The sequence below is a fragment of the Alexandromys fortis genome, unplaced genomic scaffold (assembly GCF_014885135.2).
Source record: "Alexandromys fortis isolate MF-2015 unplaced genomic scaffold, M_Fortis_MF-2015_v1.1 scaffold_344, whole genome shotgun sequence".
Classification (NCBI taxonomy): domain Eukaryota; kingdom Metazoa; phylum Chordata; class Mammalia; order Rodentia; family Cricetidae; genus Alexandromys; species Alexandromys fortis.
Genome location: NW_026068226.1, coordinates 377,848 through 392,637, shown reverse-complemented (window position 1 = coordinate 392,637; position 14,790 = coordinate 377,848). Strand labels below are relative to the sequence as shown.

At 50.3% G+C, this 14,790-nt stretch overlaps 2 protein-coding genes across 2 annotated transcripts; both read right to left on the bottom strand.

Annotated features, from left to right (window-relative positions):
• Positions 1–1,811: 1,811 nt before the first annotated feature.
• Positions 1,812–2,644, bottom strand: Cox6b2 (cytochrome c oxidase subunit 6B2). The gene is made up of 3 exons (XM_050130666.1): positions 2,533–2,644; positions 1,952–2,052; positions 1,812–1,865 (listed from the first exon to the last, which is right to left on the bottom strand). Exons 1-3 carry the CDS (start codon positions 2,642–2,644, stop codon positions 1,812–1,814), a joined length of 267 nt encoding a protein of 88 aa, XP_049986623.1.
• A 178-nt stretch (positions 2,645–2,822) lies between these two features.
• Positions 2,823–13,354, bottom strand: Garin5b (golgi associated RAB2 interactor family member 5B). Its single transcript, XM_050130769.1, has 11 exons — positions 13,252–13,354; positions 13,047–13,201; positions 12,667–12,821; positions 12,309–12,567; positions 9,597–9,621; positions 9,340–9,404; positions 9,106–9,209; positions 8,971–9,023; positions 8,815–8,877; positions 6,883–8,582; positions 2,823–2,921 (listed from the first exon to the last, which is right to left on the bottom strand). The coding sequence occupies exons 1-11, from the start codon at positions 13,352–13,354 to the stop codon at positions 2,823–2,825; spliced, it is 2,781 nt and encodes a 926-aa protein (XP_049986726.1).
• Between the last annotated feature and the right edge of the window lie 1,436 nt (positions 13,355–14,790).

The window sequence follows — 14,790 nt, the reverse complement described above, 5'->3', positions numbered from 1 at the left end:
TCAGCCTGGGCCATCTGGGGTGTGTCCTTGGTTGAGTGGTGAGCAGCCTCTGGGGCAGGTGATAGACAGGTCATCCAAGGGTGGGACCAGCCAGTCCACCGAGCCAGAACCCCCATCCTGCCTCTGATAACGGGACTCTGAGCTGTCTGGTTTACAACTAGGGAAATTGGGGTTGGTCATTCAGGAAGGTGACAAGGAGGTAAATGTCACATGAGGCCTTCTAAGACAGAGCTTGACGATTACTTCAGGTCTAGCCAGGAGGCTGGTAGCTGTGGGCTGGTGCCAGCACAGCCGGCCTGGAGGCCTCTGGCTCTGTTAAAGATTACTGGTGCTAGGCTTGGTGGCTGTGGAAGTGGAGACATGAGGATTAAGAGTTCAAGGCTATCCTGGCTACGGAAGACTTAACACTATAATAAAGAAGCAAATAGTGACTTCAGGATGGAGAGAAGGCTGGTGCTTTTCCAGAGGGCTTGACATCAGGCTGCTTATAATTTCCATCTAGGAACTACCGCTCGAGGACGTCTGATGCCATCTTCCGGCCACCTCTCACCAGCACCCACCCACCTACTCAAATAAAAAGGGGCCTGGGAGTCAGCCGGGCAGGGTGGTGGTGCCCTTTTTAACCCCAGTGCACAGGAGGCAGATGGGTAGATGGCTCTCCATGGGTTCAAGGCTAGCCAGGGCTACATAAACCTGTCCACAGAAAGGAAGAGGGTGTCACTCCTTATGTTTGGAAGATAGGCCAAGGAGCAACTGGAACTGGAACCAAAGTGATTTTGTTGATGACTGGAAAAGATGGGCGGATCAAAGAATGATTAAGATGAAAGTGCTGTGTGCTGAAGAGATGGGTGGGAGAACTGGAGAGTCACCTGTAAAGGGGTAGATGGCCCCATATGAGCACAGGGGTAGACCTGCACTAGAAATCAAACCACTGTGCTGGGGATGGCACAGTGGTTAAGAACATTGGCTGCTCTAAGTTCCAGAAGATCGGAGGCCCACTTCTAGCACTTAAGGGGTGTGTGTACATACATGTATTTTATTCATATACTTTTTCTTTAAGATGGCCCAGGCAGGAGAAGAGGAGGTTGAGATGTGGACATTTGAAGACGAGTAGCAGGAAGGTATGGCTATTGACAGACAGGACACCCTGTAGGTGGAAGAGACTTTGTTATAGTTGTGACTTTGGGGGGGGGGTGTCAGGGTTTCATTGTGTATTATAGCCTTGGTTGGCCTTGAACTCACTATGTAGACCAGGCTAGCTTCAAATTCAGAGATTCACGTGCTCCTGCCTCTGAAGTGCTGGACTAAAGGCATGGGCTACCTTAAATGTTGAGATCTTGACTTCATGACCACAGGCAGGACCCAAGAGCCTCTAAGCTTGTTTCTATCTACCTGCTTTTGACTGCCTTAACTCTGTAGCAGCAATCCTCCTCCTTGCCCCCATGATCAAAAGGTGTTAGGGGGCTTAGCGAGTAAGCACTTGCCATGTGTGTATGACGACCTGAGTCTGGATCCCCAACGTGCACATAATAAGCCTAGTTCAGCGCCCATGACTGTAATCCCAGTGCTGGGGAGTCAGAGACGAGAATCCCAGCTAGTCGAGCACATCAGTGAGTTCCAGGGTTAGTGAGAGAGGCTCTGTCTCAAAAACAAAACCGGAAAGAAAGAAAACAAGCAAACAATAGCAGCATCATGACTTTATTTGTTGCGTAGAGACAGAGAGGAGATGAGTAACCCAGGCTGGGGCTTGGTGAGAGGACAGTGGTTACTGGGGGATGATGCCTCAAGGGGAGCAGCGCTCAAGTGCACAGTCAGATTTTGCCCGGGAAAGTCCCCTGCTTGATCTGCTCATTCCAGCGCTGCACCTGGAGAAGCAGAGGCCCCCCCAGCATCTGCTCAGCCTGAGTCTGAGCTCACTACCCTCTCCACCAGCCTCGCTCCGCCCTCTCACCCAGCTGACGGGACACAGTGAATGGAACACGCGGAAATAGTACTCGCAGGGCTGTGTGTTTTTCCCGCGGCGGTTCATGGTCTTCACGCACCGGTGATAGTCTGCAGAGTGCCTCGGGGTGGGAGTGGGAGTGGGAGTGTCATGAGACAAGCCACGCCCCTCTAGACATTGGCTGCGTCCTACCCACCCTAGGACTCAGCCTTACTCTCTTACTCTTCCAACCAATCCCTTTTGGTTGTCTGCGTCACCTTGCCCCTCCAAGACCCAGTTCCAGCCAGCTCCACATCAGGTGCCTCCCTTGACCTCAGACCCCGCTCCTTTTCTCTCGACCTAACCTCCTCATTCCTGGTTTTGCCCTTTACTGACAAGGTTCCTTCTCTCCTGGCTCAATTCATTTCACTCTGGGTGGCAATCTTATGGTCTCCAGACAGGCGATCTCTTCCACTCCAGGACCCGCCCCTTCACGGCTCAGCCCCACCCACTTCGGTGCAGGCCCCGCCCCTTCAGGCCACGATCCAGCCTCCCATTTCAACGGTCTCCAGGTGGGGGCCTCCCCTCTAATAGGGCCCAACCGGTCTCACCCAGAAAATTCTGGTAGCAGTTACGCGTCTGGTTCTGGTTAGGGAAGCGCGGTTCGAAGGGGGGCGTTTTCCATTCGCCCGAAGGGGGCATCTGGGCTTCAACATCCAACATCCAACGGAAGGGTCAGCTCCTGCAGAAAGGGCTCCGTGGGTCCTAAGGGGCGCCCCTCGCTCCGACCTTTCCCAGATCCTGACCCACTCTAAACCCCACCCACCTTGGCCTCACCACACTGAGGTGGACAAACTAAACGTAGCTGGAATACCAGGGCTGCGGGGGTCCACCGGTGCCTTTAGCTCGAGAGTGAGGGCTGGTCCCAAGAGCACAGGAGCAACACGACCCTCAGGTCGGATTGGCTGGCCCCCAGGGAGTCCCAGCCAATTGGATCCCTCTGTAATGTGGCGGTGGGGTTAGTGGAGGCCCCGCCCCCTACTTCTTGCCTGATGCCCCCTTGGTTGGACCCGTGCACCCGAGCGCGCACACTTAACAGGCACCAAGGCTGGGCTTTTGAGTCTCAGACTAAGACTTTTAATCTCTGCAAAGCTGAGCTTCTCCCTGACATCTGTCCTGTCCCACCCTCCCCGGTATATAAACGTCTATCTAGCTCTGGTCTCTACTGGAGGGGGAGGCTTCCCCACCACCACACACGGTGTTCTCAGTCGTCTGTGTCTTACAGTCGGGGTGCACAGCACCCTGCGGGCCTGTGAGGGAAGGAGGAAAGGGAAGATGATTCCTGGTTCCTGAGACCCACTCCTCCAGGTCCAGATCTTCCGGGTCTCAGGGATACCTGGTCCCACTGGGCTTCTGGACAATTTGTTGATAGAGTCTCCTGAATTATGTTATCTTAAATCCTTGGGTCGCTGCTTACTGTGGGGAGAGAAAGGCAGAGAATGTTTTAGGGGACTGGCAAAGAGAGAGGTTCCCAAGAGTATAGAAGTTTTACACACACACACACACACACACACACACACACACACACACACACACACACACGGCAGAGTCAGGCAGATCTCTGAGTTGGAGGCCAGCTTGGTCTACATAAGGAGTTCCAGGACAGGCTCCAAAGCTACACAAAGAAACGCTCTCTCAAAAAACATATATATTTCACAGCTGTTATTTACACCTTAAAAGTTGGTCAATATATTTATCACTCCTTTCTAGTTCCAAAATATTTTCATCACCCTTCACCCCACTCCCAGCACATTAGAAGTCATTCCCCATTCCTACCTCTCTAAGCACTTTTTTAAATTAATTATTTATTTATTTTTGGTTTCAGACAAAGTTTCTCTGTGTGGCCCTAGCTGTCCTGGAACTCACTCTGTAGACCAGACTGATCTTGAACTCACAGAGATCCTCCTGCCTCTGCCTCCTGAGTACTAGGATTAAAGGCTTACACCACCACTGCCTGGCTTCTAAGCATTTTTTTTTTGAGACAGGGTTTCTCTGTAGCTTTGGGACCTGTCCTGGAACTAGCTCTGTAGACCAGGCTGGCCTCAAACTCACAGAGATCCGCCTGCCTCTGCCTCCTGAGTGCTGGAATTGAAGGTGTGCGCCACCACCGCCCGGCTTTCTAAGTACTTTGAAACCACTATCTTTCTGTCTCCATGGGTAAGAAATATAATCTTATTTGGTTGGCTTTTGGGGTGTTTCTTTCACTTGGTATATGATTATTTTTATTTTTACTTTTCTTCTTGAGACAAGGTCTCACCATGGCCTAGAAATTGGCTGGCTTGCAACTGGTTCTGTAGATCAGGATGGTCTCTAACTTACAGAGATCCACCTGCTTCTGCTTTCTGAGTGCTGTGATTAAAGGGGAGGGGGTGACATGTCATGGGGGCTTGCTTACATAGATCAGAGGACAGTTTGTGGAAGTTCGTTCTCACCTTCCATCCTATGGGTCCCAAGGATGGAACGTGGGTGGCTGTGTCAGGCTTGGTGACAAGCCCTCTTACCCACACTGAGCCATCACAATGGCTCCTATTTTCTTTGTTTGAGACAGGGTCACTTCATAGTACAGGCTGGTCTGGATATTGATACAGAGCCAAAGGAAAACCTGGGCTCCTCCTCCTATGCCTCTGCCTCCCAAGTGCTAGGTCTGGACTACCATACCCAGTTTTATTTGACGCCAGGGTCAAATCCAGGGGCCTCCTGCCTGAATACTAGGCAAGCAAGCAGTCTACCCCATGCGTTATATCCCCTACTCGCTTTGTCTCTGCTGGTGACCTCCCATCTCACAATCCTCACAGGCTGATAACTTCCCCCAAGTCACTTCCCCTGAATTCTAGACTCCCACACCCCATTACCTGTTTGTTTCACATCTCCCCCCCCCCCCCCCCGTCACCTCAGAATCACCTCCCTGGCTCCTCCATTTGCTGTCTTGCCCCCACTGCTGCCTGTGGCTTTTGCATTCTGCAGCTCTCCGAAGCTACAAACATCCCAACCATCCTCAACATCGGGAATGGTTAATATTGTCAACCTGATGCAATCGAGGATCACCCAGGAGACAAACTTCTGGGTACATCTGTGAGGGTCTGGTGGAAGGAGGAAGACCCACTCTCAGGGTAGATGACACCATTCTGCAACCGCCTGTTGTAAGAGCATGAGGGCCTGACTCTGGGACCCTAGGACCTACAGAAAGCACACCCCTGTAACCCAGAAAGCATGGGTAGACACAGTTGGATGTCCAAATGACAAGCTCTAAATTCAGTGAGAAACTGTCTCAAAAAAAGAAAAGGTGGGAGGCGGGGAGGAGGCGGAAATTTTTTTTTTCAATAAAAAATTGTATTAAAAAAAAAAAGAAAAGGGAAAGTCACAAAGGAAGACACCCGACATTGACTGTCTTATACATTTGCATGCACAAGCAAGCACACACACACACACACACACACACAGAGAGAGAGAGAGAGAGAGAGAGAGAGAGAGAGAGAGAGAGAGAGAGAAGTAACTTCCCACCATGATTGGAGCTGGACCCTCAACTCAACCTGTGCACCAGAATAAACTACTCCTTCATTTTGTCTGGTATTTTTTCATAGTATGGAGAAAAGTGATGCAGGCTCCTTAAGTATCACATGTCACCTTAGCCTTGACAGCCTCTGTGGACTCCTAGGCTTCTCAATACTCTCTTGTCCTAGTCATCATCACCTCCTGGGTGGCCTCTGGCATAAACACTCTCCCCATTCATCGCCTCTACATTCCATTCTGGAGCCCAGCAGGTAGCCCTTTCCACATTAATCAGTTCCAATTATTCTGACCCCAAACCTCCAGCTTGCTCATAGTCAAAGCCAACATCCATAAACTTGTCTCAGGTCCTGTAGGCTTTCAGGCATGCCCCCCAACACCCAGTGGCTCACGTGACAGCATTTCCTATGTTAGGACTCTGTGTAGGGTACACTCAATAAAGGAGCGGTGAGCACACATGCTTCTGCCTCAAGGACTTTGCTCCTTCTACCTGGTGGTTCTCAACATGAGGGTCGTGACCCCTTTGGGGTCTCATATCAGATAGCCTGCATATGGGATATTTACATTACGATTCTTAGCAGTAGCAAAATTGCAGTTATGAAGTAGCAATGGAAGAATTTGTTAGTTGGGGGTCACCACAACATGAGGAACTCATGTTGTTAAAGGTCAGTATTGGGAAGGTTGAGAACCACTGCTCTACGTGAACTCTCCTCCCCTTAGATGCTCTCGCTGCTTCCATTTTCCCCACAGGTCTTTTTGTTTTGTCTGGAGACTAGGTCTCACGTAGTCCAGACTGGTTTCCAACTCACTATGTATATCCAAGGCTGGTCTTGGACTCCCACTCCATTTGCCTTCACCTCCTGATGGCCAGGAGTACAGGCGTGTTGGGCCACTACACCTTGTTTCCTTCAGGGTCGGGTGGTTCCAACTCAGGGCTCTGTACATGCTCTGGAAGTACCCTGCCCTCTGAGCTACACCTCCAGCCTCCTCTTTCATGTCTTTACACAAATGACTCCAGCCCTAAGGCTGAGCCACCTTAGGCCATTGTGCTGTGGTAGGATCTGTCCTCTGCATTGCAAATATTTAGCAACATGCCTTATCCCTTAACCACTAGGTGCCAAGTGGTATAATCTGCTTCTGCCACCCTTATCATTGGGCTCTGTATCCCCACTGCTTAGGGCAATGCCCACCACAGTCAACACTTCATATCTACTTCCTGTCTAGTGATGGCAGTCGTGGGTTGGCTCAATGGTAGAGTTTGCACTTAGCATACACAATGGACTGAATTCAATCTTGAGAACCTGCTCTCCTCCCCCCACCTCTCTCTCTCTCCCTCTCTGTATGCATATGTATATTAGAGTTGATAGTGGATGCCAGCTGCTAATGTCAAATACCTGAGCATGAGGGGTGCCAAATTCCTTCATCAGAATCTCCTCTTTCGTGGACATTTTTCTCTTATTCTCCATTTCCAAGACAATGGGCAAGAGAACTTCTGAGGTTGGTCCCACGACAGCCAGAGGCTGCTGCTGTGTTTGTGCCTGCTTGAGCCCTTGATGTTTCACTCCAGGCTTTTGGGGCACCCTGACTGAGGAGTCTGTCTCGGTGATGGGAGACGTCAGGGATGTCAGGGGTGTCATTGGCCAGGAAGTGTTCTCCAAACCTGAGGTGGTCATGGTGGTGGGAAACTGAAAAGTTTTACCCACCTTTGGGCTGTCAGTCATTGGCAACTCAATTATGGGTTCCTTGGAAGTCCTCAGCGAATCCTCAGGTGGCTTCTCCTCCACCTGGAGCTGTATGTTCTCTTTCACCTTAGTAGGAGACCTGACCACTACCTGTGTATCTTCTGGTAAGGCCATCTGGTTGGCATTAAAGGGCAAATCGGCCAGCACAGACATGGCAGACCCCCTGGAAGTCATGGAGAACCAGGAGGGCAGAGATATGGTATCTGGCTTCAGGTGCTGCTGTTTGGATTTGGCCATGATCATCATCTTGGCCAGGGTGAGCCCCTCCACAGAGAAGGCCCTGTTGTTCTCTGTGTGGAGGCCCTCAACAGCTACCTCCTGGGTCAAGACCCATTTCTTCTGCTTCTCTATCTCCTTGGACTTCAGATCAGGCAAGTTCACAGTTGTCTCTTCCCTCATCTTGTGGGCCCTGTCCTCCGATTTGCCCCTGCACGTCAAGGCCTCCAGAGTGACCTCCTGGGTTTTTCTAATCAAGATCTCCTTGGATTGCTTCTTGGTGGTGGTAGAGGGCAACTGCAGGGCTGTGGCCTGGGCCCTCATATCTACCACTTTTGTCTTCTGCCCTCTCACCAACACAACAGGTTCCTGTTTCCCTTCAGACTTTCTCTCAAGCATGTCTCCTGCCGGTAACACGCTAGTATCCTCAGGGGCCTTTGCCCTTGAATCGGGAGTTTTCTGGTACTGGGCAGTTGGAGCCTTCTGAGATTGAGTATTTAGGACTAGAAGTTCCTTCTTTGGGGGTGTGGCCTTTTGAGGATCTGCAGGTACTTGTAGAAGCTTTGGAATTGGGGGTAAAGTTTTCTGGGGTGGAACAACTAGAACTGGGGCCTTCTGCGGGGGTGCAGGGATGGATGGGGGCTTCTGGGAAATAGAAGGTGGAACCTTATAGAAGAGGCTAGGTTTGGCTGGAGACTTCTGGGTTGACCATGGTGCAGCTGGGGTCTTCCGAGCTGGAGCTGGGAGTGCTGGGGCCTTCTGAGCTAGAGCTGGCTCAGCTGGTACCTTAGTAGACTGGTCCAAAATGAATGGTGCTTTCCCTGGTGGGATGGGGGCAGATGCAGCCTTCTGGGAGGACAGTGGCCCCATGTATTTCACTGAGCCTATGGGAATAGCCTTGTCATTGGACTTTGGAAAGATGTATAAGGCAGGAGGGTAAGGAGACGTGTACAAGGAAGAAGACAACGAGGTGGATTCAGTGTCCATGAGCCCATCAAGGTCTTGTGTCCACAGGAAGGTGTCCATGTGATCACAGGAGTCGATGATGGGTAAACCAGGGCTGTCATGAGCGATACACTGTGTGGGAGTCTCGATAAGACCGCCCCGGCCTGTGGTTCCCTCGGAATCAGATCTGTAAGTCTGTAGACGGATGGGATGAGCATGCTAAGGACCAGGGGAGACACAAAGCTTGGGAATCTTGTCTTTCAGCCTTTCTTCTTTCCACCCTTCTCCCTTGGACCCCGAACTCTGGAGTCCACATCCCAAACCTCCTCCCTTGGACCCTGGAGTCCAGGCCCAGCCCTCCTCCCTTGGACACTGGAGTCTGGACTCTAGCTCCTAATGAATAGCTGGCCTTTGAATTGGAGTGCTCCTGGTTCATCGTGCTGGAGATGATGCTAAAGATGGTTCGGATGGTGATGCTGGCCTTCTCTGTAGGGCAGAAAGAAGTGTGAGCCCTCTGGGAAAGGGATCAAATTCACAAGCAGGATTATGCTGGTGGCAGAGGGTGGGCATTGGTCATACCTGAAACGCGGATGAGAGTTTTGGATCTGTCATGGCAGGCATCTAGGTAGGATCTACAGAAGTAACATGGCAGGATATTAGCAATGTGTGAGCCAGGGTCCTAAATGTAACCAGCCCAAAATGCTCATTGCCTACTTCTTTGCTTTGACTTTCATCTGATCCTCAGGAGGTTTCAGTTGTGACCAGATGAGAGGCAGAGAGTCACCCACAGCCTGAGACCTGAGTGTGTGCTTGACTGTCTGTCCGTGGGCAGAGAGGAGAGAGTCAGAGTCAGGGGAGGGCCGGCCCCACCCACACCCCCACGCGCATGGCACACACACACACACACACACACACACACACACACACACAGAACCCTGGCTGCCTCACCTTGGTCTTCCTTTGTTTTTGAGAAGGGAATATCTTGTAAGGGAAGGTACGCTGAGCCACTTCAACTGGAAAGAGAGAGAGTCAAGGACTTCAGGGGGCAGTGACATGGAGCAAGCTCCTAGGACAAGGTGAGAGGTGAGCTCAGCCAGGGCGTGCAGGAGAAACTGCCAAAGAGTTTACACTCCACCCATGCTTTGAGGGAGAGGGTTCCTAACACGCAGAGGAAGGTGGCCTAACCTTTGACAGAGGTGGCTCACCTGTAAGTCTGCTTCCAGATTGATCCTGTGGACAGAAGGGGCAGTTTGTTGAGGTCTTTTACTGGTCCCCCTTCTTATTTTTATTCTACTTTAGTTTAAGATTTGTTTATTTAGTCATTTTTTTTAATTTCACATGCATTTTGTGTTTTGCCCACTTGTATGTGTGTCTGTGTGAAGGTGTCAGATCTCCTGAAACGGGAGTTACAGGCAGTTATGAGCTGCCATGTGGGTACTGGAAATTGAACCCAGGTCCTCTGGAAGAGTAGCCAGTGATCTTAACCCTGAGCCATCTCTCCAGCCCTTATTTATTCATTTTATGTGTATGTATGAGTGCCTACATGTATGTATACCATGCCATGTTAATGTAGGAGCCAATGTCGGGCAGAGCCATTGGCTAACACTCAAGTTGGAGTTACAGGCGGTCAGTGCCACCGTGAGTTCTCAGCACACATGGGTTCTCTGCAAGAGCAGAGTATGTTTGTTTGTTTGTTTCTCGAGACAAGGTTTCTCTGTGTAATCGCTGTGTCCTGGAATTTGCTTTGTAGACCAGGCTGGTCTTGAACTCCCGGAGGTCCTCCTGCCTCTTCCTCCCAAGAGCTATAATTAAAGGCATATGCCACCATCACCCACAGTATGTGCTCTTAACCGCTGAACCTCCTTTCCCTCTCCCCTTCCAGGCCCTTAATATTTGGGTTTTGTTTGTTTGTTTGTTTTGGGTGTTTTGTGTTTCTTTCTCTCTCTCTTTTTAGTTTTTTGAGACAGTGTTTCTGCCTGCCTCTGCCTCCCAAGTGCAGGGATTAAAGGCATGCCATCACTGCCTGTTTTTTCTTTTTTTTTTTTTTTGGTTTGTTTTGTTTTTTAAACAGGGTTTGTCTTGTGTAACAGTACTAGCTGTTCTGGAACTTGCTTTGTAAACCAGGCTGGACTCGAACTCACAGAGACTGGCCTGCCTCAGCCTACCAAGTGCTGGGATTAAAGGTGTGCGCCACCACCACCCTTATGCTGCCTTTAGCATTTTTATTGCATTTATTTATTATTTTGGGGCAGTGCACATGCCATGGTACCTCTTTGGAGGTCAAGGGACAGTTTTTAGCAGTTGCCTCTCTCCTCCTTCCACCATGTGGTACAGGGGATCCAACCCAGGTTGACGGACTTGGAGGCAGGTGCTCTTACCCACTGAGCCTTCTTACTGGCTCACACCGAGCATTTGTACATGAATTTTGGAGACAGGGTACAATTTAGATTCTTGAACTTGCAAGGTAAGCCCTTTATGGGCTCACCTGCCTCTCCAGCTCTTCCTTTGGCTTTTGTTTTTGTTTTAACACAGGGTCTCACCCTAAAGCCTATGATGACCTGAAACTCACTACGTAGCTAGACTGGCCTCAAATTCATTACAATTCTCCTGCTTCAGCCTCCCAAGTCTTGGGAACTACAAGCACGAGCCACCAAACCTCTTTTTTTTTTCTTCTTCTTTTTTTTTTTTTTAAAAAAAAAAAGGAATGGAAATTGGTGGGCGGTGGTGGTGTGCACCTTTGTACCTTTAATCCCAGCACTCTGGAGGTAGAGGCAGGCAGATCTTTGTGAGTTCGAGTCCAGCCTGGTCTACAAAGCAAGTTCCAGGACAGCCAAGTCTACACAGAGAAAAAAAAAAAAAACTGTGTCTCAGAAAAAAATAAATAAAAATTGTTCCCAAGAATGGGAAGTAGGGCCAAGGACTGCTAAGAGACACACAGCAGGTAAAGGCACCTGTTGCTGCGTCTGATGACCTGAGTGTTCTCCCCAGGATCCACATGGTAGGCGAGAAGCAGCACCCTAGTGTGTATCCATGCTCACACACATACACGAAAAAGAGTGGAAAGAGGCTAATGAGTTGAGGGTATAAACCAGACCAGCCTCAAATCTGTGTGTGTGTGTGTGTGTGTTGTTGTTGTTTTGTTTTGGTATTGGTTTTCTGAGACAGGGTTTCTCTGTGTAACAGCCCTGGCTGTCCTGGAACTCTTTGTAAACCAGATTGACCTCAAACGCATAGAGATCTACCTGCCCCTGCCTCCCTCATGCTGGGCTTAAAAAGCACATGCAGTCACACCTGGCTAGAGCCTCCTGCTCCTGCCTTCATCTCCCAAACATTGGAGATTACAGGTATGTGCCTGGGTGCCTGGCCACTTTTTCTGGTGTGTGTGTGTGTGTGTGTGTGTGTGTGTGTGTGTGTGTGTGCAGGTGTGTGCGTGTGGAGGTCAGAGGACACCCTCAGGTGTCATTGCTCAGAAACTGTCTACCTTTTATAGTTTCTTTCTTCTGAGACAGGTTTTCCTCACTGGCTGGAATCAATCTACAAAGTAGGTTCAAGCAAGGCCAGGGATCTACCTGTCTCTGCCTCCCCAACACTGGGATTATAAGCATGTACTGCTACATCTAGCCTTTTTATGTGGGCTCTGAGAGCTTGAACTCAGGTCCTGATACTCCGAAGGCAATTTCTTTATCAACCGAGTTTTCCCTACCCCATGGTTTCTGGTTGCTACCTATCCAGCCAGCAACTTCATCCCTAACTTTCCTTCCTTGGTCCCGTGAGTTTAGACCCTCCTTTCAGACCCAGCATTCTAGGAACCCAGCTCCTTTTCCTGTCCACCCCACCCCTCAAGCTTTGGGCAATGGGGCCTCTGTTCTCTGTGGAATCAGGACAGTGGTCTCCAATCCCGCCTCATTGAATCCCACCTGAAGGCGCCAGGTGGAGGCCGGCGCTCCGTCTAGGGGCGCGTCCAGGGGGGGCGTGTTCATGGTCCTGGGTGCCCAAGATATGGTAGGTTCATGAAGTAAGTTGATGAGGCGAATCCAGCGGTCAAACAGGAAGCCTAACTCATGATCAGGGGCGTCCAGTTCCAGGTAGTAGTAGCGGCCAGTGATCAGACGAAGCTTCAGGCGCCAGGAGGGCAGATCGTGGACATAGAGGTGGGCAAGGTCTAGCGGGATCATCCTGCGGGAGGTGGGAGACCTCCCGGGTAGCTATTGCCAAGGTAATGTGGAGAGTGGAGTGAGCTTGGGGTAGAGCTTCGAGGAACGAGGAGGAACATACCTGGTCAGGTTGAGATTGGAGCAATCCTTGCCCTCCGGGGGCCGAGCAAGCAAGAGAATGTCAGGCAGCACTAGACCAGGCAAGGATGCCGCTACACCCATAGTCAGCTTGTTGGTTCTGTGGTGCACGAATGCAGGAGCCCCATGATTGGTCACCTGGGGCAGCCAGGGAGCAGGGCTGGGACCAGTCCTCTCTCCAACATGCCTCCAGCATCCCCTAACCTGAGAGTCTCTTTTTTTTCCAAACCCACTTCCTACCTACAGAAGTTCAAATTCCAAATCCCCGTTCAAACCCACTCAGTCTGGGGGGGGGGGGTCCCCTCTCTCTTCCTGTGTTTCAACCCTCCTCCCCCATTTCCCGGGGCGCAGGGAGCAGGGGACCTGGACAAAGTTACTCTCGAACATGGGCAGCGGGCGGAGGGGCAGGTACTCGCCCTTCTGGAGGGTCTTCTGCAGCTCCCCAAGAATGGGAACCCACTTCTGGGGGTCCTGGGGAGGCTGGGTTCGCCGAATGTTCAACAGCCGTTTCATGACGGCTGTCAGAACAGCAGGGGGAGGTGTATAGATTCAGGGACCCAGGACCCACCCCAGCCCACCAGCCTTGGACCCCTGGGCTTCAAGGATGTCAGGAGCTCGGCAGTGACAGAAAGTGGAGTGTCCCCAGGGCTGAGAGACTCTGGTATGGCCATGGCCCTGCAGAGAGGTAGTCAGCTCTAGGCCGTGGGAGGAACCTTTGACAGGGGCTTTGTGACCTCACTAGACACCAAGAGGCTGCTTCCTGGGAACTGTCCAGGGGCCACATCCTTCCAGAATATGGAGTCTTCAAAGTTGGGGATAGGCTGACTCCATCAGAGCATCCCCTCTCTGGACCCAAAATAGTGGTGATACAGACACCATCACCATAGGGGTTTGTGTTAGTACCTGTACAGGGACCATTAGCCCAAAGACTTGAATCACAGGCCAAGCTCTGCCAGGGTCCCTCCTCCTCAGCAAGACCCAGTGCCATGCTGAGCCTCAGTTTCCCAATGATGTGTGTGTGTGTGTGTGTGTGTGTGCATGTGTGTGTTTGCTTGCACAATCTCACATCAACTGGATAGTGAACTATAAAGAAAGGGCCAACATGACTGAGAATGGTGACCACAACTATATTCCCAGCACTAGGGATACAGAATGAGGAAAATTATAAGTCTGAGGCCAGCCTAGGCTTTATAACAATACCCCGCCTCAAAATAAATGAATGAATAAAACCAAGGGCTTGGGTTGTAGTTAAGTGGTAAAATACTTACCTGGCATGGACAAGGCCCTGGGTTTAATCCCAGCACCATAACGACATAGGTCAACTACCTATGTGACCATAACAGCAACAAGCTGGGCATGGTGACACACATCTTTAATCCCAGAATTCAGTAGGCAGAGACAGGCAGATCTCTGTGAGGTCCAGGCCAGCCAGAACCTCAGGATAAGACTCAAAAACAAAATAAAACAAAACAAAATCCCTGCAGAAACCAACTCCTCCCATTGGAGCCTCAATTTCTCTCTTTTATAAAACAAGGCCTGTTTTGAGGATTTGGGACAGTTGTCTAAGTTCAAAAAAAAAAAAAAATCCAGGCTCAGCATGGCCCAGAACATGAGCTCAAGTAACCATATTTCTTGTTCTATTCTGAGGCCTTTTCTTCTTGTGGCACATGTACGGTGGGGTGAGACAGGGAGTGATAGTCTCTCATTCTAAAAATAGTGTTTATTATTGTTTTTAAATGTGTCATGCAAAATACAATCACAATAAAAACTCTGGAAAATACAAGCACAAAAAAATAAAAGTCACCCCACAGTCCCATCTCGTGTTTTCAACCCTGAGACAGTCATTGTCAACGTTTTGGTGTTTCCATTTTGAAAAATAAATCCATACTTATGTATAGAAAGAGTGGTTCTACCATCCGCTGCTCTTCAGCCTTTGCCTGGACGTTTTAAGACCGGCTAGTTAGTATTCCATCCCGTGGATGTATCTTTTCACTCGTGCATCCCCCACTCTTGAATCTCCGTTGGTTCCCATTGGCCGGCATGAATGTCGCCAAAAACAACCTTGCACTTTGCATCTCTGTACCATGCAGGTGCTATTAGTTCTAAG

Bases quoted from the DNA above. Each gene is read 5' to 3' on its own strand.
- Cox6b2 (XM_050130666.1), bottom strand. From the start codon at position 2,644: ATGTTGGATGTTGAAGCCCAGATGCCCCCTTCGGGCGAATGGAAAACG. The intron at 2,053-2,532 runs GTGAGACCGGTT...GGCACTCTGCAG, and splicing joins CTGCTACCAGAATTTTCTGG to ACTATCACCGGTGCGTGAAG. The intron at 1,866-1,951 runs GTGAGAGGGCGG...CTGCTTCTCCAG, and splicing joins CACTGTGTCCCGTCAGCTGG to GTGCAGCGCTGGAATGAGCA.
- Garin5b (XM_050130769.1), bottom strand. From the start codon at position 13,354: ATGGCCATACCAGAGTCTCTCAGCCCTGGGGACACTCCACTTTCTGTC. The intron at 13,202-13,251 runs GTGGGTCCTGGG...CTGTTCTGACAG, and splicing joins TCCAAGGCTGGTGGGCTGGG to CCGTCATGAAACGGCTGTTG. The intron at 8,878-8,970 runs GTATGACCAATG...TCTGCCCTACAG, and splicing joins AACTCTCATCCGCGTTTCAG to AGAAGGCCAGCATCACCATC.